The sequence below is a fragment of the Drosophila takahashii genome, chromosome 2L, assembly GCF_030179915.1.
Source record: "Drosophila takahashii strain IR98-3 E-12201 chromosome 2L, DtakHiC1v2, whole genome shotgun sequence".
Lineage (NCBI taxonomy): Eukaryota > Metazoa > Arthropoda > Insecta > Diptera > Drosophilidae > Drosophila > Drosophila takahashii.
In genome coordinates, this window is record NC_091678.1 from 11,961,293 (window position 1) to 11,985,504 (window position 24,212).

Sequence of the window (24,212 nt, forward strand, 5' to 3'; positions counted from 1 at the left end):
CATAATGATTGTTTAATCAAATATATTTCGAATGCGGACAAGTGGGCGAGGAGCTGCCTTCTTGCATTTGCTGTATCCTTCTTCATCATTCTCATAGTCTCTCTCCTTGATGGGAAAATGCGGGACGCCAAGCCGCGGCAACGCTGTGCGAACAAGTAATTCTTCAATTCGAATGGGTGATGTCTCAAGAGTGGCGCCCGAGCAGGGACACTTGGTGTCGTAGCTGGGCGAAAATGAGACGTTTTCAAGAAATCATAGGAAAGTAAAAAAAAATTAATAAACGCACAGCGTCGGCGCGGCTTGGCGAAGGGAGGGAGACAGCTGCAAGGACCTCTCGCTCACACGTGCGCATTCTTTTCATTTTTAAGGGGGGGAGAAGGGGGGATTTTTGTGTGGGGATCGAGGGGTCGAGGGATTCTTGGTTAAACTCTCTGAACTTGTCGTACTTATGTTACTAAAGCATATTAAATATGTATGCAAAGTATTTGTTTATTGTAGTTTAGTAGTAATATTATGTAATGTTCCGTTACTTATGCTCGTATGTACTCTGCATGTATTATTTATATATGTTGTGGTAGGTATGCGTAATTTGTATATAATTTATATTTATATATATATTTATATAATAGTTTATATAATAAACGTTTTCACTTGCTTTTAGTTCTGTTTTTCGTTTTGCATTTTTTTCTTTTTCTTCTCCTTTAGATTGTTTTAATTTTTTTGTTTTCGTTTTTTTTTTTTTTTTGTTTAATGTTTACCACCCACGCTCTGCACTCGCTTACATAATTAGACTTAAATTTTTTTACAGAAATATATCAACAAAAACTCAATAAGTTCCATTCAAAGTATATAATGTACGCCTATAAACGTAAAAATTAAAGATAAGAAAAAATAATTTAAAAAAAGGTAAAAATTAATGCGATGGTGTTTATAGAGTTCAAGGAATCATCAATTAAACGCGCTTAAACAATTTCGGCATCTCTCAACTTTCGTTTTTTTTTCGCACTCTTTCACTGCATGCAATCCAAACGAAGTAACCAAACAAAAATTCATTAATTTTATGTCTATTTTCTTTTTTTTCTCTTTTGTACTCTGTTTTGTTGTTTCGGTTTCGTTTCTTGTCGTTATGCTGTGTTGTCTGCTGCTCTATTATGTTGTTCAAAATCAATTGCTTAGATGCATTTCTGTTGCTTCTGTTAATTCTAGTTTCTTAACCAATAAATGAACAAATGTTATGTGTATTTTCTTTTTCTTTGCATTTAATTACAGTGGCTATAATGTGTGTGTTGTGTTGTGGTTTTGTTGGCGTTTGAAGCTTGGAAAGAGAGGTCTGGTTGAGTTTGAAATTAAATCATAAATATCCCAAAAATACAAAAATTGATTTAGGTCTGCTTGGTATTTTCTTTTTTTGTTTCTTTTTGCTCTGTTTGCTGTTAAACTCTTACTAATTTACATTCTTTTGCCTCTGCCTCTGTTTGGTAACAGTCTCTTTAACATTTCTGTGGCTACCGCTGCTGATGATGCTATTTTTACTGCTTACAATAAGGTTAAAGTTACTGCTACTATTGTTACTGTTACTTTTACTGTTACTGTTACGTTGCCGGGAGGCAGCAAAAGGATTTTGCTTAGTAAATTGTTGAGTGGTTGCTGTTGTTGTTTTTGTTGTTGTTTTCGTCGGTGTGGTGGTTGTGGTGGTTGTTGTGTCCTGGCGAGCGCCTTTAATACTAGCTCGTGCCCCAGTCACAGCTGATGCCCCACGTTGGGCGCCACATCTTCCTGCTGCTGCTGCATTACTTCCCGAACTCGAACCCGAACCCGCTCCCATCTTGGGGCCATTGAATCAGGACGACGGCAGCTGCTTGGCCACTATCACGCCCGGCCGGCATTGTTTCAAGGCTGTGGTGATGGTCAGCTGCTGGGCGCTGCCGCTGCCATTGCTCCCGGTGATTATGGTGCCCGCCGTTGAGCCCGCATGCAAATGACTGCCGCCGCCGCCGCTGCTCCCATGGCCGCCCGTCGTTTGCACCTTGAAGATCGCCGTTGGCGTCACCGTGGTACTGCTGCTGCTCGCGGAGACCAAACCGGCGGCATCCTTGGCCGTCTTGGCCGTAATGATCACCTGCTTGTTGCCGCCGCTCTTGAGCTGAAGGAAGGGTCGCAGCTCCGCCAGCGCTGCATGCTGCTTGCCCGTGGTGGTGAGCGCCAGTGGGGCATCCTGCGCCAGCCGATGGTGATGCAGCTGCTGGTGCTGATGATGCACTCCAGTCATTTGGTGGTGATGCTGCTGCTGCTGCTGGAGATTCTGCTGACCAAACTTCTCTTGGCCGCCACTGCCGTCGGCAAAGAGATGATCGCCCTCCAGATGCCTGATGGCCTGGACAATGGTCTCCAGATTCTGACGATGTGGATGCTGATAGTGGGTGGTCGTCTGGATCGAGGGCAGGTCGTGCTTCTCCGCCTTCACCTTGACAATCTTCTCGTGGATGCGCTCCACCTCCACCTTGGGCGTGGCCTTGATGGCCGCCTGCAGAATGGGCTGCAGCATCGCAGCACTCGACGTGCATCCTTCGGCATAGGCTTTGGCAATTGCGTTCACGTTTACCTCGTTCTCGGACTCCGTGGAGCTGTTCGACGACAGGATAACCTCCTCGTGCACCTGATCCTCGGTGATGATCTCCGCGGCGGCATCGGCCTCCAGTTCCTCGATGCTGGAGCACACGACCACCTGCTGTTGGCCGGTCATCTCGTCGATCTCCACGTAGGAAACGGTGCCGCCCAGCTCCTCCAAGTCCTCGCTGCGCACAAAGTTATCGGTGTGCTCGATGACCTCGCGTGGAATGTAGGCGCCACTGCTGCCCCCAGATGCGGCTGCCACCGCTGTGCCGGGCGGTGCCGTGGCCACACTGTACAGCTGCCGCTTGATCATCTGCAGCTCATCCTCGAGCAGTCGACGCAGGCTGCGCTCCTTCTCCAGCTGCTTCTTCGACTCGTGCAGCTCCTTGGCCGCCAGCAGGGTGGCGTTGCTCAGTTTGTTGGCCGCCGCTCCGCCAGCCGTGAGAAGGGTCATCGGTTCCGGGGACATGGAGCCCAGTCCCTCGTCGGAACTGTCGCTAATCGCCTGGATGTTGATCACGTTGTCCGTCAGCTTGCGCTTCTTGATGGCCACCGCCGTGGAGTTGCCCCCGCTGGCATTGTTGGAATCGTTGTAGTTGCCCCCGGAGTTGGCTCCACCCTCGCCGGCTCCTCCTCCGCCGCCGCCGGCCTCGTGCTCGCCCACCTGTCGCTTCAGCTCACTGTTCTGCGTCAGCAGCTGCGTCTTCTGGTTCTCCAGCTCCACGATGTATTGGAAGGTCTGTTGCAGGATGGCGGCCTGTAAAAAAAAAGGGAGAAATTGGTTAGCAAAAATATTTAAAGAACTTATGAGGAAATTTAAGGGGTAAAAGCCTCAAAGTTTACGATTTTAATGGTAACAATAAATTATTAAATTGCATTTCTACTTAGTTTAAAAAAACTAAAATTATATTTTCTAAAATTCCTTTCTTCATTTCATCTCCAATATATTTATGTTTGTACTATCAAAATATTTTAAGACCATAAATTAAAAATTAAGTGGTAAGTTCCTTAAATATTTGGGATTTAAATGTTAATAATAAATTATTAAATGGTATTTCTTCTTAGTTTCAAAAAAACTAAAATTAAATTTTCTAAAATTCCTTTCTTCATTTCATCTCCAATATATGTATTTTATTTGTATCATCACATATCATATCATATTAAGTTGGAAAATTATTAACCCTTTAATAACGCCCCACAATAAACGTCATTCAGAAGACACACACACATGGGGAATCTTCAGCTGAGCGTAGAAAAAGAAGGAGAAAAACGAGAAGGAGGGTGAGGACGAAGGCGAAGCATAATTGCCGAGAGCAGACTTAATTGCAACAACACACAACACATAAATGGCCTGGCTTGTTGCTTTTGCATTTTGCCTTGACTGTTTTTGTTTGCCTTTTTGCAATGTTTATAGTAAATAGTGTAGTAAGCCTGGAAAACAAGCTCGCTTGACGAAAAGGTTAAGGAACCCCTGTCCTTCAAAATGCGCGCGCTTCTCAATTCAGGCTTTGTGCAACACACTGTCAAGCAAAAAAGGCGTGGGAAGTTAAAGTGGAAAAGGCAGAAATGTGGATCGAGGAGGCAATAAGGCCATAAAGGTGAAAATCTGGCTTAGAAAGTCACGAAGACAGCATGCAAATCAACGTAGGCGGTCATGTTGACCACATATTCTGTAGAATTCAGAGTTATTTAAGGTTGTGTTAAAAAAGAGGAGTTTCAAATAAAGTTGGTCAAGCTTTTCTTTATGAAGACAAGCTAAAACTGCTTTTTAAATAATAAAAATAAAAAAAAAATAAAAAATTCATGTGCATAAAGTTAGCAATGCAACTTTTGAAAATGCAAATTTTTTTCTATCGACAATTTGCCGTTATTTATCCGTAAATTATTCGTGAAAGAAAAAAATTTGCCGCTCAATTATTTTTAAAATTATGAGATGTTCTGCTAAGTTGATATCAACTTAGCAGAACAACTATGTTTTTTAAAAAAAAAAATGTTAAAACAAGAGCAACTAAATTTTTTCTTTCACGAATAATTTACGGCAAAATAACGGCAAATTCCCATTAAAAAAGATTTTGGATATTTTGAACTTTAGTGGGGGTGTTCTGCTAAGTTGATATCAACTTAGCAGAACATCTCATAATTTTAAAAATAATTGAGCGGAAAATTTTTTTCTTTCACGAATAATTTACGGATAAATAACGGCAAATTGTCGATAGAAAAAAATTTGCATTTTCAAAAGTTGCATTGCTAACTTTATGCACATAAAAAATTCCTAATGAAAACCAACCCAATATTTTTAACCATCCTTGTTCGTTAAAAACACCTCTATATAAACATTAAAAATTATTCACTGGACCTAAAGCTCTTAACAACAGTAATAAGAATTTTCGGAATAATAACGTTGAGATACAATAAATAAATAAATATAAAAAAGCCACAACTATGAGTGACATTTTCATTAAAAAATCTCAGTCGGAGACCAAAATCCTGAATTTTTCTTCCCTTTTTTCCACAAACAAACACATAAATGGCTAAGGAATGCGTAAGCATTTTTTAGACTTTGATTAAAAAACCATAAATCTTATGCTGCTTTAATGCAGTTCTTTTTGTTGCTGCTGTTGTTGTTGTTAAAAACTTGTTTCGAATTTGGTTTGTTGTCGGAGGTCACTACTAAAAAGCAATAATAACAACTAAAAGATGGCCAGGCGAGACAACAACAACAACATTTGGTCTGCCGGCATCGCACAGCTGCTCTCGCTCTCTGCCTCTCTCTCTCTGACGGTAATTTTACCTCATCCGTGTACTTGTTGTTGTTCTTCCAACTCAAAGACAGAGAGCGAGAGAGAGAGAATGTTATTGTGTACAGTTTTCCTGGGGTTTATTATTGTTGGTTCCAGTAGTAGTAGTACTAGCCAAGCGATTTTCAATCCCAGACTCCCCACCCCGCCATATCTTTCTATATCTATTTCCATCGCAGACGGCGGCATTGCAATGTCGTGCGCATATCTTGTAAGAAATCGACAACAAAAACTGCAGAGCAACAAAGGCGAGAATAAATCACATAGCATATTTAAGTTTTCTAGCTCTGTGGTTGCTTTGTTGGTGTTGTTGTTGCTACACAGAAAGGTCGTTCATTGACTTGTCTATTGGAAATCGTCGCAGACATATGGGAACTATTGGAAAGATAAGAAGAAGGGGGCGCAAAGTGTTGCCGCTTTGTCTGATAAAAACTTTGATCCAAACAAAGGCATAAGGTTTTGTATTTGTATGTATATTTATCAGGAGACTAATGCGCACCAAGTAACAATAATTAGTTCGTATGGTAGAAAAGATAAACAAATTTTAAAGACATTTACTTCTGTTTTTTAAATAATAACGTACTTCAATCCTTTTTTAAAATATTTGACTATTGTATTTACATTTCTTTTAAGTGCAATCACTTCCCAAAAGGAATCTTATCAGATGAAATGCACTTGTTCTTTGGATGCATTGGAATAATCATATGCTCTTTTCTCTCATTCCCGCATCATATGGTACTCTCTTTCCCCGTCCCCCTCTCACTAAACAAGAAATCGCGTTCACTAGCCGGCAAGTTGAGGCCTTGGCTAATAAGAAAATGTCGTTGCCATCGCAATTATAGTTGTTTTTGTTGGGGGGCGAAAAATGCCGGCAAAAGAAAAATCAACCACCATTTTATATTAGTGTGTGTAAACAAAACGCAAAGGCAAAAGCAAAGGCATATAAACAAAGCAACGGAAAAAAAGACGATCAAACTGGCGGCTCGGTCCAACAAGAATCCAATTCAGAGCGAACACAAGCCAACCAACAGAGCAACAACACACAACAGACGGCCCCTTTTGCGGTGACTGTACTTTTTTCCAACAAGAAGCCAGCAACAGTTCCAATACGAAAAGTTTTTCAATATTCGCCGGCGTCGTCGTCACAAATGTTGCTAGAGAGAGCCGCTCTCCCAGCCCAGCATGTGCTCTCTTTCAGGTAGGGGTAATTGCATGACGTTAGAGCGAGACGGCCATGGGCTTCGTTGGGTTTTCGTACTCGTTTCGTTTTCGTTCGTTCCGCGAAACGGAAACCAGACGTAGCGAAAAACATGTGGGCCCAAGCTTTTTCGGCCTCTCCCACGTGCTCTCTCTTTGAAGCTTTCCAGTTTATTCCCGATTGGAAGTTGCGCGCCCTCTCTCTCTGTCTCTCTTTGACAGCTGACTTCTATAAATGGCGCGTCTGTTTCTGGCGCTCTTGTTGTTGTTGTAGCACCAACGCTTTCGCTGTTGTTGTTGTTGTTTCCTCACCCTACAACTTGCACTACAATTTCGTTGATTGAATAAAAGAAAATGCATAAAAATAGCAAATACGCCGCCGGCACGAGAGAGAATTCGTCATCAGCTGAGCTGGCACTCAAAAGCAGCCTACGCCTTTGTATTGGAGTATCTGTGTGCGAGGCATTGCGGTAAATAAACTATAAATGAAAAACATACTTTTTACAAACCATAAGATTTTAGACTTCTAGAGCTCCCAGAAAATCTCTATTCCATTGATTACGATCTTTGTGCGTATTGTTGCAAATGAATTTCAGAATAACCAAGAATTTGTATTATTTTTTTTTTTACATTTCTTACATATTTTATCTGGAAAATCACCAGCTGTGTAAAATCGTTGTATTTATTTATTTTTTCTTTGTTATTTGATGGCAAAGTGGGCGAGATTTCGAAGAGGAAGAGAAGGGAGACCACCCAAAGAAAAAACAGCCGGAAAACAAATCCAACCACCAAAAATGCATCAGCACCCCACTTTCCCTTCGTTCCTCCCCCTTTTGATTTTTTCTTTGTATTTTCCTTTGTTTTTTTTATTTTATTTTGGCCTACGTGCGTGCACGCATGTTTCTAAGCGTGGCGCTTTCCTCTAGGTGGAATGCGGTTAAAATGAAAACATCCATGGAAAATCAATTTATTTTTACTACATTGGTGGTTGGCTCGCCCCAAAAACAAACAAATAGGTAAAAGAAACCTCAGGTTTTTATCTTCTGGCCCAAATATTTATAAGCAATTAAACTAGATAGTTTTGATAACCGATAGGTAATTCACCGGAAACGGAAATTCTTGCTCAAAAACCAATAAACTTTTTTTTCAGATGAATCAAAATTTTATATTTTCGAAGTTTTCACTAAAATTTGCAAAAAAAAAACTTGGTCGTTTTAAAAATTAAATGAAACTCAATTGGGAACTTTTAAAATTCAGTCCTTTCCCCATTTTCAACTGATATTATTGTTTATTCTCATTATCTACCATCTGCCGGTTTGTTTTTTTTGTTTCTGTTTTATTGCGTCGCACGTCAGCGAAAAGAAGAAACAATTAACGCTACGTTCTGGCTTATCTTCTGGCTCTTCCTCTTCACCTGCAGATGATGATGACAGGTGTGTGCGAAGCGCCACGAAAAAGAGAAGAGAAACAAAACAAGTCAGCTGACATTAATTTTTTGCAAATTTCTGGCTTTGCCTTCGCTCTATGGCCACGCCAAAATTAAAGTTAGCAAAAATCGTATGTTTGATCTGCACGGCAAAAAAAAGAAAATGAGTATAAAAACTAAGATATTTTAAGAAGAAAACATTTCTTTAAAAAAGAATCCTAAATCATTAGTAAAAAAAAAATTATTTTCAAATTCAAAAATTTGAATTCAGTTTCATAGTTTTGGTCTAAGCATTTATTCACGATCTAATTTGTATTTCCTCTTATATCCTAGCGCATCCTTTTAATACAAAAATGTAAATTGATATTCTGGACATTTTATTGTTATTTTGATGAAGCATGAAGCCCGATTCCGTATTTATTAGTACCCCAGACCTGCTAAAATTAGCATCCAAACAATTTTGGTCATAACGGAACCCGAGACGAGTTGCACGAGCCATAATAAAATTAAAATCCGCTAGAGAATTGTTGTTCGATGTTGCAAAAAATGTGTGAGCGTGAAAATAGGCAAAAACAGCTGCGATTTCTACCGGCTTACTCGAAAACACACTACCACACATCTATAAGGTGGAGAGATATGGATATAGAATGAGAGATATCTACGTATAATACACACCCACAGATGGGGCTTTTCTTCGGTTCACTCGCACTCGCTCTTTCGCCCACTCTCCCGCTCTCGTTCTCTCCCGCTCCCACTCCCACTCAGCTGCTTTTGTTGGGCGCCAAACATGTGTTCCCACATGTACGTCAAAGAGTGTGAGTGTGTTTGTTGGGTCCCCAGGAGAGAATTTTGGGGTGACAACATCGCGCGTATTTTGCGGTCAAGCCAAATGCAACAAAACCGAGGATATTTTTAAACACTCATATGTATGTATTTTTATTTCCCCCCATCACTCCCACATTTACATGTGAAAACTGTGAAAATCATCTCCCATTTAGAGAGTGGGAAAGAACACGAGGAAATGCCGTCATCGAAAAATGGAAACAAATAAGAAGAATACTTTATAAGAGTGATACGACATTAAAATACCCGTTCTTTGATTACCAAAAAAAAATAATCAACAATTAATCGTTATTATTTTGACAATTGACAAATCATATAAAAGCAAAAAAAAAAGAGGTATCTCAAGGTTTAAGACTTTAAGAATTTTTTTTCTTAGTTTTTAAGGACAAGGGAAAAATGTTGATGTTGACCCAGGATGCCCTTTTACTTTACAGATAACGGGGTATACGTTCATTGTACATATATAATATGAGTATCTGTGGGAGTAAAAATAAAGATTTCCGGAGAGACTGGGACGAGGTCATACGTGGAGACAAAAAACAGCTGTGTACCAATTCAATCTATAAGCTCTCACCACATATATACATACATATATCATTCTGGTTTTCTCATGCTTGCAAATTTATTTCGCATTTTTAGCTAATTTTTTAACAAGTTGCGAGCGGCTGCTGACTCAATTTGAATATGTACGTACAAAAAATAAAAGCAATATTTGCTTTTTACGCTAACCTAATTAAATTCAAACACGTGCGGTAGATGAGCTCACTGCTATGTGCTTTGTATCTTTGTATTCATGTATTTATATTTGCCCCCAAGTTAATCCAAGGCAAAAGTCATAAAAAGCGGCAATTAAAGAAAGCCAAAGAGCGTGGCAATTGAAAAGGTAACGTTAGTAACGAGCCCAGGGATGCACTAAATAGTAAAGTTATTTTTGACGTCAATAAAAGGAAAGACATCCAAATAATTTAAGATCTTAAGAAGGCTAAACCTTTTAATATTTTTTAAATTATTAAATGTTTCTTTAAATAACTTTTCCTTAGAAATTGAAAGCTCTGTAATGCTGAATTTGATACAACACCCATTTCCATGGCTCTATGCAACTCGTGGGACTTCGTCATCATTCAGCAATGTAAATTTAATTATATATTTTCACTGACAGGCAGCAGCGCCTGCTGTTGTTGCTATTTGGGTTAATTAAAACAGCTGTCTTGGGTAAACAACAGCACAAGCGCACGTTGATAAAAATAAATACAATGCCGCGGGCGTCGTCGTTCGTTTGCCGCGTTTACTTTAATTTTATAGATGTGAAATTCGATCAGCTGATCTGTGTGTGAGGGTCAGCTGCCTTTCTTGGAATTAAACAACATTCTGCCTTCTGATCTCCCTTTCTCTTTCTACCGCCAGCTCACCATCTCTTTCGCTGCTTAAACTCAAATCGCTTTCAACACACTTTCAACCATTTTCGCGTGCTCGTGTGTCTAGCGTTTTTTTTATGTTAATTAAATGCTTTCATTGACCATGAGCTTTGTTTAGCCGGTGGCAACAAACAAAAACACTATGAACCTCATGGCATGTCGTGGCTTAACCCCATTGGCATTCTATGGGTTAAAGGTTTTATTGACCTTTGTCGCAATTCAAATTTTTCTGTCTGCAAAGTTTTTTGTACAGAGAACAAAAGTGCAAGTAAAATATGGCATTCAAATAAGTTTTAAGCTTTCATGTTTTACAAAAAATTTTTTTTTTTAAATTGCATGTATTTTTTTAGCTTGAATACGGATACGGGGCCCATAGATCAAATCACAGTAAAACAAATAATATAACGATTCTCAGATCATTTAAAATTTTTGTTTATTTGGGTTTATGTATATTTTTCTTGTGACACCAGCTTGCGACGCAATTGGGAAAGCTGAGCTCTTGGGAACCGAGCTTTTTTGCCGGTCACCGACGGAGCTCTAACCTTGTTTTCTCACTGTAGTTGTTGCTTTTGCTTGACCAGCTGAGTCTCGCTTACACGTCACTGCAATTGTGTGCGTGAAATTGCGCAGCAAAAATGCCGGTTGGCTTTTGTTTTTGTTTGGTTTTATTGTTGTATTTCGTACCTTATTTTTAATTTATTATTTTGCAATTTCTATAGAAATTTATCGAGTTTTGCCAAGATTTCACAGCTGTTTGCTGACTCATTGGGGTTGATATTTTTAACAAATGCAATTTGGTTTGGAATGAGTTTTTTTTTATAAAATTGTTATTTTTACAGCAAAAACCTTAAAATGATTTACTGCAACTGACAAGCTATAAATCAATACAAAACGGAACTAAAAGCACACACACACTGGCAGAAAAAGCGGCGGACACTGTAATAATGACGTTTAAAAGATAGGGGAGAAGCAGACAGCGATCTTGACTTGGTCATTGATGAAAAACACCGTTACGATGCAACAAAGTCATTAAATCCGGCGAGACGGCATTCCATATAATCAACAGAAAAAAAAGTAGCCAGACAGAGAGGGAAAGAGCTAGAGATAGATAGACCAACGACCGACCGACATTTTTGCAAACTCACACAAACAAACTCGACTATCACCATCCCGCTCTGTCTGCCCACAAAGTAATTGATCCATTGCACTTATACTTTTTTTTGCCTTGGCTCTTGGCTAGGTTGTTGCTTTTGTCACTGCTTTCTCTTTGCTGCTGCATTCTTCTGAGAAAGTCTTGAATGCCTACTACCGATAAGTTATCGTCCTGAATAACGGTTGAATTATATCTATCGATATTTGCTCCACCTCTAATGTGCTTTCAATGCATATTGGGTTTTTGTCTATTCCTTTAATGTTATTTGTATTTGGTACCAAAACTGGAAATATTTGTCAATTATGCATAAAACCCTGATTTAATTCCTCTAATTTAACAACCCTTTGAGCACAACTAAATTCCCAAAGTAATTAGGCAAAAGTGCGGTTTTTAATTAAATTTAGCCACTGAAGCATAAAAATAATTTAGATTACAAACAGCGTGGCTCCATTAATTGCATTTTGTGGCTGCCGCTACATGCGTGTACACTATACACCTGATTTTCCTTATGCATTTGTGTGTGCAGAGTAGTAGTGCAAACATTTTTACTACGAAATGCAATTGAAAGTACAGGCTACACACGATGCGCTGCTATGGGGGCCTTATAAAACTCGTTATATATAGCACTTATGTGCTCTATCTATATACATACTTGGTTTATGTAAACTTTTACCCCAAACTGGGTGTTGGCATGGCCCAGAAGTTTTGCGTCGCATCAAAATCTCCAGCTGCAATCCCGCTTTTTGCTCCCATCTGCAAAAGGTTGCGAGATGCCAATGGCCTAGTGCACTGCACCATCACCAAACCGAACCAAATGCCCAACGACCTCCACCCACCGCCCCCGCCCGGTGCCACGCCCCTGTGCCCAGAAAATACACGGGCTATCAGGGCAAAAGAAAAACGGATTTTGCCGGGCCAAGAATCGCAGTGCGCAGCTGCCAGGCTGAATGCCCATTTTCATATAGAGAGGGAGGGGTTCTACAACGGCGATTTTTTTGGGGGGGCTTTACCACCCATCGTTCCACTCGGAATCGTCATCGGCTGTGAAACAGCTGCCTACCAGGCGCCAGACAGACGCCAAAAACGCTGGAAATGAAATGGCAATGAAACACTCTCGGGAGCCATAAACCAGCTCCCGGAAAACTTGAACCACCCCCAATGCCACTCACACGCAGAACTTTCCACAGCTGAGCGAGTGGTGTGGGCTCCCATCAGCAGAAGGCGAACAAAATGTTGGCGCCATCCTATCCTGTATGGCAGGCATATCCCCACATTCCCGAACCAATCCATACCATACTTTAGTATCCCATCTTTTTTCGGGGGTAACTTTGCGTTTGGCGCGCGCTTTTCTTCGTTGGCCACTGGAAAGGAATCGATATTGTATTGTATATAGAAAATTTTCCAGTTTTCTCTCTGTTCGCTGTCTGGGCAAGGTGTGTACTGTGTACAGTGAACACCCCCCAACCACCGTAATGTAGGTTAGTTCAGCTGGGGCGCGCCTAAATCTTCACACGGAGCGAAATATTGCAAAAGAGGCTTCATTATCTTGAGAGAAATTCTTAAATGAATTCAAATTAACTGATATCTACTAAATATAAAGAAATATTGAAAACAATTTTTTGTTTTAACTATTGACTTAGGAGCATTTCAATATATCATTATTAGTTTGATTAAAGTATCTGTTAACGACTAGATGTGGTATAATTTGAGACGATTAACATATTTTTTGTTAAAAAGTTGGACTCTTTTTTCTACGTGCATTTCGAGCAATCACAAAAACAACAATGGGGGCAACTGTACGCAATTGCACATTTGCACTTTAGCGCCACCTAGCGAGCAAGTTCAATGACCCGCCAAACAGTGGGTGGGAAGAGTGCGGAGTGGCGAATGCAAAAGAGAGAGAGAGAGGGAAGGAGAGCAGCGAGTAAATCACAGACTTGCACTCACAATTCCATCCCTCCGCCGCCGCCCTCTGTATGCCACCCACCTTAGGGCGTGGCTGTATATGTGCGTTTGTGCTTTGCTGTGTCTCTGACATGCACCGTTATGTGCGTGTGCCTAACTGTGAATGGTTTCAGTCGTCGCAGCTTTCTGTCAGCCAGCCTCAGTCTGCTTTGCAATTTTATTTCGCACTTTTCTCAGTATGCACTTTTTCTATGTGTTAAATATGCCTGTATATTAAAGCATTTATGTATGTTTGTATAGTGGGTGTGCGTAAGAAATGCTTTCATAATGGGTGCCCTAGTCTTTCATTTTTAGCCAAACATTTTACTATCAATACCTTGTACATAAACATATTCCCTAAGGATCCGGTATAGTATAATTAACGAAAATCCTTTAAGCTTAGGACTCGGCAGTATCTGCCTCGTTTGAAATTGCAATATATCGCTTAGTTCGCTTAGTTTCCTCAGAATCTCTAGAGACCAATAAATCATATTCGTAATCTTAACTCAGTTCAATATAATGAATTCATTCATGAATTTTTTTTTAACCAAAAGTTTTGGGAAAACAATCCAGAGACTCTTGAATCTCTAGAGATTTCTAAGCAGCCATTCGCGGAATTCTCTAGAGATTTCAGTCGTATTTATGTAATACTGGTACTATGTTTAGCCTGCACTTAACTAAAACTGTAAAGGCTTAACCGTTTATATAGCGGGTGTAAACTTGGTCAAGCTGTCGGAGGTTCCTCTTTCGACAGTTGCTCTCTCCCACGCTTTCTCTCTCTCTTTCTGCAGCTTTAGCCCCTTCTCTGTCACACGTATTTACTACAATGTTTACTATGTGTGACAGGCGTGGTGGTATCGTTTGTAATCGTCGACGTTGACGAAGTGCATAGAACAAAAATCCATAAACTACTTGCACTTCTGTCCGCCCACCGCCCCCTTTTTATCCCCGTCCCTTTCTTCTTCACTCGCTCCTTCTCTGTCTACGCCCATTATGTCATTCATCAGGCACCGTCGTCGTCGTTGTTGTTGTTGCTTTATACCCTTTTCATTTTTGCATGTGGTAGTATTTTTAATATTTACGCGCTTTTCTTCCTGTTTGCATTTCTCTCTGTTTGCTGCCTTTTCTTGGCTTTCTTGTTTATGCTGCGTCTTATTACATTGTTTCTCTTTTGTTTGCCTGCCATCGCCTTTCTTTTTTTTTTGCTAAAGACTGATTTATAGGCTTTGGCAGTTTCAGTTGACACTTTTCAATTTGCAATAAATAAAGCGGCTATAAAGAAATCCTCGAAAAAAGGGAAACTACTAAGAAGTGCTAAAAAGTGATAATAAACTTGGGGAAGTTTAAGTGTTGTAAAGGTGAGGTGATATGGTCTGTAATTTGAGATTTCATTAAAATGGTTAAAGGAAAGATTTTATTAGGTTTTAATTTCTAAAAGTTTAATTCCTAGCAGTTTTAATTTGAACATTTCAATTTTCATTCGGCTAACTTTAGTCACTCTTGCATTTATATTTATAATTTCATCAGTCTTTTTTTTTTCTAACCGCAGACACATAATTTACAAAAGAAATAACTGTCTTGCTGTTTTCCTACTCCAGGCCATTTCAATGATTTACAAGCGTCTGCGAACTTAATCGGGCTTAAATGAGAGGTATGTGAAGGAATAAATCTGCAAAGTACTCATAATGTGGTCCTATACAAAGTGTTTTAAGACATGCCCAATATCCTCCCCCACTAACAAGGCCGTTCGTTCCACCGGCCCTTTACAACACACGCGTCACAACAAATCGATGTCGTCTCAAGGTGAAAATCCCATAAATATGAGAACATGTGTATGCTAAAAAAAAACACAAATGCTGAACAAAATATATAAGCGGCGTAAAAAGAAAAAGCGAAACGCCTCCAACAACAAACAATTGAGACGACGACGCCAACACGGTTGCCCTGACGACTAAATGTCGAAAAGGGACCTTCAAAGCTTTAGTCCCCACTTTATACGCCCCCCATAAACCCATTTCCATTCACGTTTTATTCCTCAGCTGGAAGCTTTTAGCAAGTGGCGTGTGTGCTTGTTTTTCTTCTGAGCCTTTTTTATTCTTTTGCAGTACCAGGAGTCGTCGGCAATTTGTCAACATGTGTTCCTGGCCCTGTAATTGAGGTCCAGACCGAAACGGTTCGGGTTCGGACTCTGGTTAAATGTAATTGGAGTTGCGTGCCACGGGTTAAAAGAAAAGAGGTAAACTTAAGCTGGAAGAAGGCCGAAGTATTTCCCAAAAATGGTGTTGATGTCTAGATGATGATTGCGGCCTTACAAGAAATCCAGCAAAACACGTCAACCGATCGAGAACTGACCATGGATAATAATTTCCAACATTTAACTTTCAGACACTTGCATTAAAATTGTTTTAATGGGATAGGAACTAATAATGCAGGAATAATAACCAATTTTTATTTGGTTTTCAAAACATTTTCTTGGTCCCTTAATCATTTTTTGATAATGATGATGATAGCATTATAACTTACAATTTTGTAAACGTTTTTGATATATGTATAACAGGGTTCCCTAAAATATATCGAGGATTTTATGCACTAAAAACAACAAAAAATCTAGACATAATATGAAAGAGTATATTATTAAGTCAAAAGTAAGTGATTAAAATCCGAAACTCTTTAAATTACGAAATCGGTACCACGATGGCTGTCAAACTTGAATGGATAGTAACTTACCTTGCTCAACTTTTCGCCCTCGTGTCTCGGGAGCAGCGATCGCAGACTCTGGAATCCGGCATTGATGCTCTGCATGCGTCTCCTCTCATTGCTGTTGGCGATTTCCCGGCGCATCCTCTTCTCGCTGTCCACAAGGGGTTTTCCCGAACCGTCTCCATCGCTGAGGGCCCCGTTCCCGCCTCCTCCTCCGCCCTTGGAGGTATTCGTACCGCTCATGCTGGACTGCCGACGCTGAGAGCCCTGATGGGCCGACTCGCTGGCGTACTCGATGTGATAATTCTCACCCCCTGAATCCTCTAGTTGTAATCTGCAAAATGATAAAATGGTTTGGCAATGAGTCACAGACTGGCAATAAATATTGGTCAGGAGTGATATCTTCTTTAAGAAAGTGATTGAATCACAATTATTTATTCTCTGCATTATTTTGTGATGATGCATTCACAGATATTTCTTAAGAGTATCTCAGATATTTAGGAGTCAACTGGCTCACCTTTTAGGATTTTTTAATAACCTACGTTTACATTCCCAAAATAGTATTGCTTAAAGATCATTTTTAATCACCTTATATATCTTATTTATGGCTTTGCCTTATCGCCTGCCGTCACATAAAACCAATTAACTTTTACATTTGTACAATCCACGAACACAAAACACTCACACAAAACCACATGCCCGCTCACCAAAGCGCTGAAAAATTCATTCATTCATAAATTTACAATTCCATTCAATTCAATTTTAGTTTAACCCGCCGACGCTGCACAGCAATCACAACAAAAACAGAGAGGCAACAAACACACTCACACAATCACTACTCTGTTGTTGTCACGTTACCATCAGCATCGGACTAAAGAAAAAGTTGGGTTACTACTGTGGTTCATAAATGCCCTAACCTATCCCAACACAATCTTAAGTGAACGTATTGTAAGTTTTTTTAAATATTCCAAAAATATTAATATTATTTTAATTATTCATTTTTAAATTATTCGATTTTAATTTAATTTTTTATCACAAATATTGGACTTTTCTAACTTAAAAAGGTAGCTGACGGATAAAAATATATATATATATTTTTTTAATTTTCTTTATAATGATCTATTAATATCAAACGCATCAAAACTTAACAATGATGGGTTCCGTAAAGAGATTTCTTAGTTTGATGAATATTTGACAAATGTATCAGTTTTAGATTTATTAGGAACCTACTATAACTATACTCCCTATATACTCTAGCGTAGGGTATCCGACTACTGCACTACACATGTAAAAGAGCGACAGAGAGGGAACTAGAGAAAGAGAGAGGTAGCTCAGCACAGCTGTCAATAGTATGGGCATTCCTCTTTTGTTATTGTAGCCACCATCGCCGGTTGTCGTGATTGTTGTTTTCTGTTTTGTCGGTTCGATTTGGTTCGTTTCGGATTGCTTTGGACCTCCGTTTCGTGTTATTTCGCAGTTCTTCTTTTACTTCTTCTTCTTCTTCCTCTTCTTCTTATCGGGGCTTTGAGCTATAGCTATGCTGCAGCATAGTCTCAAAGACGCGAGGTCCCAAGAATTCCGAACCGGTTTTACCCTACGAAAAAGAGCAAACACGTTTTCCACAAGCCTCAGAGTTTTGCTGTTGCTGCAGGCTAATGAAAACAATTTTCACAATGGTATGCTCACCGAGAAAGAACAACAAAAACACAGGTAGAGGAGCGGAGATGGGGGTGGGGGTTCGAGTGTAAAAGTTGCAACACCACATTCCGAGCGAGCAACAAGAACAACACTCTTTCAAGACGATGCTAGAAAATACAGTCTTCACTTCTGTAACTCGAACATTCCAAAAATGATTTTCGAAAATCTGCTTGTGGGAAAAACATTCTTTTATGAAATTTTGCATTCTGAGATTTTCAATTCTATAGTCTTGATTTTTAAAAACCAATGAAAAGTTTATATTTTGAAAAGAATGTGTAAACATTTTGGTGCAGAATTTTTTTTTGATTGCCACACACGTTGTTTGAACACTTTTGAAAACCGGATTGCAAAAAGCATTAGTTGCTAGTTATAGAAGTCAGACTGTATTAGAGACATCGTCTCGCTAGCTTGGTTTATTTTTAGCAACATCATCCAAAGGTCGTTCTTCTCCGGCAGCATTTCTGCGGAAAGTGGGCGAAAGAGACGGCAAGTGGGGAGCCTAAAGAGAGAGGGGAGATGCCTCCAAAGTTGGTCAACAGCAGCTAGCAGGCGGATGTGGATGTTGTGGCAGCCAGAAAAGCAGAAAGGCTGCAAAGACTGCAAAGCTGCTGCTGCAAAAGGCCAAAGGAATGTGGTTCGGATCTCGGATCTGGGCACTTGTGCCTGCTTTTTGGCATCTCGTTTGTTTTTGTTTGCACAATAAAAGCCGAAAAACACTGAATGAAAACCGCGCGGGGAATGTTGTTGCATGCTGCATGTGGTGGCAACATCTGTTGTTGTTTTTGATGCATACACATAAATTTGTCTACTTTATGAGGGCAGCCTAATTATTCCAGCAATGCAATTACACGATGTGTGAGAAAAAAGTGTGGAAAATTTGTTTCAAAATATCAGATTTTCATTACCATATAAACTCAAATATTTCCTCAATTTTAGTGATAATAAAACATTTTTAAGCATTCTCCACTCTTTGTTATATCATCCATTGTAGATGAATTCTGGTAACTTCCTATAGTGAAAATATCTAGATAAATTTAGAAATTCTAGTTCCCTACATGCTTAAAGCGGATCTTGTATAGAATTCTTCTTTGCTTTTTTTATCATTAGAGGCTTCGCAACAGCTGCTTATGTCCCAAATACTTTTTAATTTAAGACGCAACAATCATATGCTTAAACAAAATTAGTTTTAGGGGCATTGGCTGTAGTTTTAATAAATATACGAAGAAATATAATAATAGTAACAACATATGACTGTGGACAGCTGACGACGCTGCTGCGGCGCTGCTTTTTAGCCAGGGTTCAATGTAGTTCATTGGCCACTTTTCGCCAGCAAGTACATAGAGAGAAAAACACAGAGATACGAACGATAAACAGACAGAGAGACAAAAGCCGAAGTCACGAGTGCTGCCACCTCAAAACACCCACCGCCACCCACACCGTCCCCTCCTCCACCTCCACCCTACTCTTCACTTGCTGTTGTTGCACTTTGCACATAAATTGTACATACGTTTATTGGGTCACTGCTTACGTCATCATTTCACTGGAATTTCGTTGTATTGCTGCAGCAGCACCAGGTGAAGATAAGGGATAAAGGGGAGTTGGCGAAAGGGTTGACAGGGCCGAAGAAAGTTGGAGAGCAAGGGAAACTCCCATTCAATCCATAGAGATAAACATGCAATTATATAATACACAAGTAATGTAAACAAGAGACACCGCCTTCAAATGATTTTCAACATTATTGGTTTTTACTTAGCCAAAAATCTGAAGAATACTCGAGAAAGAACAAGGAAGCTTTCAGTGAAGTGTGGGTTTAAGGGACCTACATATATATAAAACTAACTTTTATTAGTTAAAAAAGATTTTTAAGTAATAATACTCTCATAAAAAAATCTCTATACCCTAAATATATAGCAAGGATCTTGCACTGAGTTAAAATAAATCACGTACACCACATTAATAAAAGCTGGGAATTCCCCCTTACAAGCTTATCGTTTGGGAAAAACAGAGGCAAACTTACGACACAGACTGTGAATGCGAGGAAAAATGAAATGCAACGCAATAAGGTTTGTGCCACTTGCGTAATTTGTGCAACAAAGTAGAGGCGCATAAACTAATGAAGAAATTAGAATTCGCATTTCCCCCCGCGCATCATTCTTTTTTTTCACAGTTTTGCCCGCCAGTTGGCGCCACATTTGCCATAAAAATATAAACAAAGGAACGTAAAAAAGCAAATAGAAATTATATAAACCAGATAAATACGGGGAATCAAAAGGTTTAAGGCGAAAAAGAAATTCTATCCCAGTTTCCAGTATCCCTGTTTTCTTTATAATGAAATCTATAGAACTTCTGGCGACATAAACAAATGTTGTATACTTGGATTGCAATTTGAGAGGTTTGTTAAAGGGAATTATCAGAAAAAAATTGTAAAACAGGGGATAAACAGAATTGTATAAAATAATATCGTATTGCCCTTAAAAAATGTAATGTATGTAATTCTATGATAAATATTATACATTTTTAAAATCAGCGACAAAAGCTGTATTCTTTTCCTATAATTATAAAATTCTTTGAAACTTTAAGCAATATTCTCAATTTATTTGTCGGGTTACGGATTTTTGCATAGTATGGTAGTAGTTTTGGCTCTTCATCTTCCTCTTCCTCTCTTTTGCCCTGCCCCAAAAACTGATGTACACAAAAATCATGTGTTTTTCATAAACAAGCCGTAGCAGTCTGTCTCTCTCTGTCACCCCGTTGCGCCCTCTCTTTCGCTCGCAGGTTGCCAATAAATGCCGCATGCAAAAGAAATAAAAAAGCGCCGTGGAAACGAAACGAAAACAAAATGAAACGTTTTGGCATACGAAACGAAACACACAGAGCCATCGCCCAAAAATTTGCGCAGCAGATTTGAAGCCATGTGTTGGTATTAGTTTCCATTTCACTTTTTTCGCAAATTTGCAGCGGGTTTTCAGCTTTAGCTTTTGTGTATGTTTTTTCAATGAAACGTGTGTGGTAGTAAAAAATGTGTGTGGCGGCATCTGTACTTTTGTGCTCTCCCTCTTTGTCGCTCGGCAAGCTTTTGCGTTTGAGTGCAACTCAAAGGGGGCTCTCTCTCTGTCTCTCCTGCTTATGTACTTGGATTAAATGGGGAGCGGCTCTTATAAAACTGCAGCGAGAGCGAGACGGAGAAAGAAAGAGTTGTGTACACTCGCTCTCTCTGTCTTGGGATTGCTCCTCTTTTCCAGTCGAGTGGGGTAAAAACGGAAATGACGCCACACAACAACAACAACAAAAACGACAGCCGCAACACATGGCTTTCGTAGTATTCGCAAATGTGCAACGGATGGAAATGGAGAGAGGAGAGCAGAGTGGAGACTTTTAGCCAAGGCACGCTCTTTTATTTTAGCACCAACAACAAGCGGACAGCAGCTGCTAAAACGCAGTTGTTATACCGCCCACACTGGTGGCCAAAATAACGGTTCAACCTACGCTTTTAACAGTTATCTATGGACTCAAGGAAATTAAATATGACTTAAACTTAAAGCTATTTTCAGCTGCCACGGCTTCTCATCTAGTTTCTTGATTATAATTGATTTACGTATACTTGTCGATAACCTTTAAAATAAAACTAAATATATTTTACGGTATATAAGAAATAAAAGCCTTGAAAAGCTAGCTAAAATGGACTAGTGTTCGTGGGCATTCGTATACATTTCCAATTGTCTTTGTGGTTGTGCAAAAACATATGCTCGAGCGATAAGAAAAGGCGCCGCTTATGACGTGTGAAAAAGCGAAAAGCGCAACCATATGATTCTGATAAGCCGGCGAAGGAAAATACAACTTTCGCTGCGAAATCACGACAAATATTCGCAAAACGAAACCGATCGAAAGAAAGGCAAGGAAGAAAATAAGAAACTAAAACTGTACATTTCTCAGGCCACTTGTTTTCCACATTTCTTGGCACTTGTTTGGTGTGTATCTCAGGTACACGTGAAAAAATGATCGCAGGATAAACAGGATACAGTTTTTAGTTTAAGATAGTTGGCCAGAATACATGTTCAAATCTTCAAATTGATCCATTTTCTGCCTGTGTAAAAAGGGAGAAATAGCTCCGTGTAAATAAAGCAAAGCAAAACCATCTGATGATACGATTATACCGGTACCGGTACAGCTGATTTCATTTCAACTATGAACACGAAGAAGAAATAGAAATGTTGATTAGGCAACGCAGGGCAAGATAAGCGGGTAGAAGAGTGTGGTGGCGCAGCTGTTTTTTTTACCTCGGTTAATTCAAGCATGTGAGCTAGCGCAAATTGGCAGCTGAGCGCGAGAGCCGGAGAATGGGAAAGAGGCAGAGGAGAGGAGAGGAGCGAAGAGAGCAACGGCGATCGACAGGCACAAATAGCAAAAGCAGCTGTAACAATTAGACCAAATATTTGTGGAAAGGAAATGGCGAAAATAAAAACACACAAGGCAGTAAAACAATTTTAAGGGGATCATTAAAAAACCTTTTTGATATAAACTAATTACTTGCTAAATAGAAGCCGTTTTTAAGAGAACTTTCCTAGAATATATTGTTAGTCATACATAGATCTTTTTCTAAGTGTCAAAAGGGTACAGTTCATAATATAAACTTTTAAAGTTTTTCTAAATATCGTATATCTTTTATCATCTGGGATCTAAATAAACAGTTCTTATTTTAATGAAATTTATTATCACTTTTCTAAAAATCCTGCATTGCCCAAGCAGCTGTGCCCCATGACTAATATTTGTGCCAGCACTGTTTCCCGTCTGCCGACGCTGCTGACAAATTGACAAAACAGCCGTTTTACAATATGGACGACGAAAGGCAGAGCGTGAAAACACCAACAACACAAACACGAGACGAGAGCGGCAGGAAAAGAGAGCGCGGAAGGGGCACAGACACGAAAGATGGGAGAAAAAAGAAGCGTCACATTTATTCCAGCAACAAGAAAACGGCATGGAAGTGGAAATGGAATGGAATGCGACGTGCGCTGGTGTGCGTGTGTGAGAGTGCTGCCTTCGTGGTGGTGGTGTTTTTGTGCCGTATTTGTTTTGTCGGCAAAACGGCGGTAAAAAGCAAACGAGAGAAAGAGAGAGGGCGAGCGTAGAGCGAAGAGAGCGCACTAGCAGAGTAGTAAAAATAATCAATAATTTGCGTGATAAAAATGCAAGCCAAGCTGTTGATGTTGACTGGCGCTCCGCTCTGCGACACATGAAATAGAAACTTACTGCAATTCCTCATCCAATTCCTCGGCGCTGTTGTATTCGGCGTGCTCTAGAATAACTTCCTCCGTTTTGATGGCAACCGGTACGGCGGACATGTTTAATCGTGTTTGTGTGTTTGCTTACTATCGTGGCCAAAATGTCTGCGCCACGTGCGTTTTGTTGTTGCTGCCGCTGCTGTACGGCTACATAAACATTTGCAATTTATTTATAGCCTTTAATATAGCTTTTTGCTTTTTGCCTTTATTGTATTTCGCACACACACATGTGTCAGCTGGTCTCAGCTGCTTTTTGTATTTAGCGGCAAATTGTTTGCCCGTCTCACTCACACTCGCACACACTAGCACTACGCGCACAGACACACACCAGGAGAGAGACAGAGAGAGGGAGAGCGACTTTAGCGCGTCCAGAAGTTTTCTTTTCACTCGGCACTTTGATTTTTGGCCCTCGGCGAGCTTGAGATTTGTGTATTTTATTCCGCAGCTGTTTTTTCTTGCCACCGCACTGGCCGCGCGACTGATGAATATGTGTACACGAATTGGCTGTACGCTTTATTCCGATCGAAAATGCGACTTTCCGTGCGTCCGTTACGTGCGTTCGATTCGGCGAAAAACAGCAGAGTGACCATGGAGTGCGTGGGGGAAAAACGTCGTCGGGCATTTTTAGGGTTTTTATGAGTTCTGTCGTTTTTCAACTCTGTTTCTGTCCCGAATCACCCTGTGGGCACCCCTAACAGGGCTCTGTTAAGTTTCATCGTCTATTAACACGCCATCTATAACTAAGCTGTTAAGTGCCAAGACTAAAGAAAGGAGGGAAATTTTAAAATCAAAGGCACTTTTCTTATATTGAATACCTACTGATTTTTATTGTTCATTACGGGGATTCCCTAAACTGTCTCGAGTTGCTGGCTTTTCAGCAATTCAACAAAATTTTCAACAGCCCCGAGGCTGTTGAATTGCTGAAAGTTGATTTGTATGGAACAGCTAATTACCAGCTGACCAAAATTCAACAATTCAGCAATTCAACAGTTTAGGGAATCCCCCAATTATTTTGTAGAAGGCAAACTTCTACATAGTGTGTTTAATATCTTGGTTTTTGATATGTTAAATAATTGGTATATTTTTGTACTCGGGGGGAACAGTAATTAGTTAGCAGACACTGTTAACTTAAAATAATGTAGC

At 39.8% G+C, this 24,212-nt stretch overlaps 1 protein-coding gene across 1 annotated transcript; it reads right to left on the reverse strand.

Moving 5' to 3' along the window:
- Positions 1–1,696: 1,696 nt before the first annotated feature.
- Positions 1,697–23,645, reverse strand: crp (transcription factor cropped). Its single transcript, XM_017158444.3, has 3 exons — positions 23,038–23,645; positions 16,117–16,423; positions 1,697–3,370 (listed from the first exon to the last, which is right to left on the reverse strand). The coding sequence occupies exons 1-3, from the start codon at positions 23,127–23,129 to the stop codon at positions 1,841–1,843; spliced, it is 1,929 nt and encodes a 642-aa protein (XP_017013933.2). The 5' UTR covers positions 23,130–23,645; the 3' UTR covers positions 1,697–1,840.
- Between the last annotated feature and the right edge of the window lie 567 nt (positions 23,646–24,212).

Bases quoted from the DNA above. Each gene is read 5' to 3' on its own strand.
- crp (XM_017158444.3), bottom strand. From the start codon at position 23,129: ATGTCCGCCGTACCGGTTGCCATCAAAACGGAGGAAGTTATTCTAGAG. The intron at 16,424-23,037 runs GTAAGTTTCTAT...ATCATTTTGCAG, and splicing joins GAATTGGATGAGGAATTGCA to ATTACAACTAGAGGATTCAG. The intron at 3,371-16,116 runs GTAAGTTACTAT...TTTTTTTTACAG, and splicing joins AGGGCGAAAAGTTGAGCAAG to GCCGCCATCCTGCAACAGAC.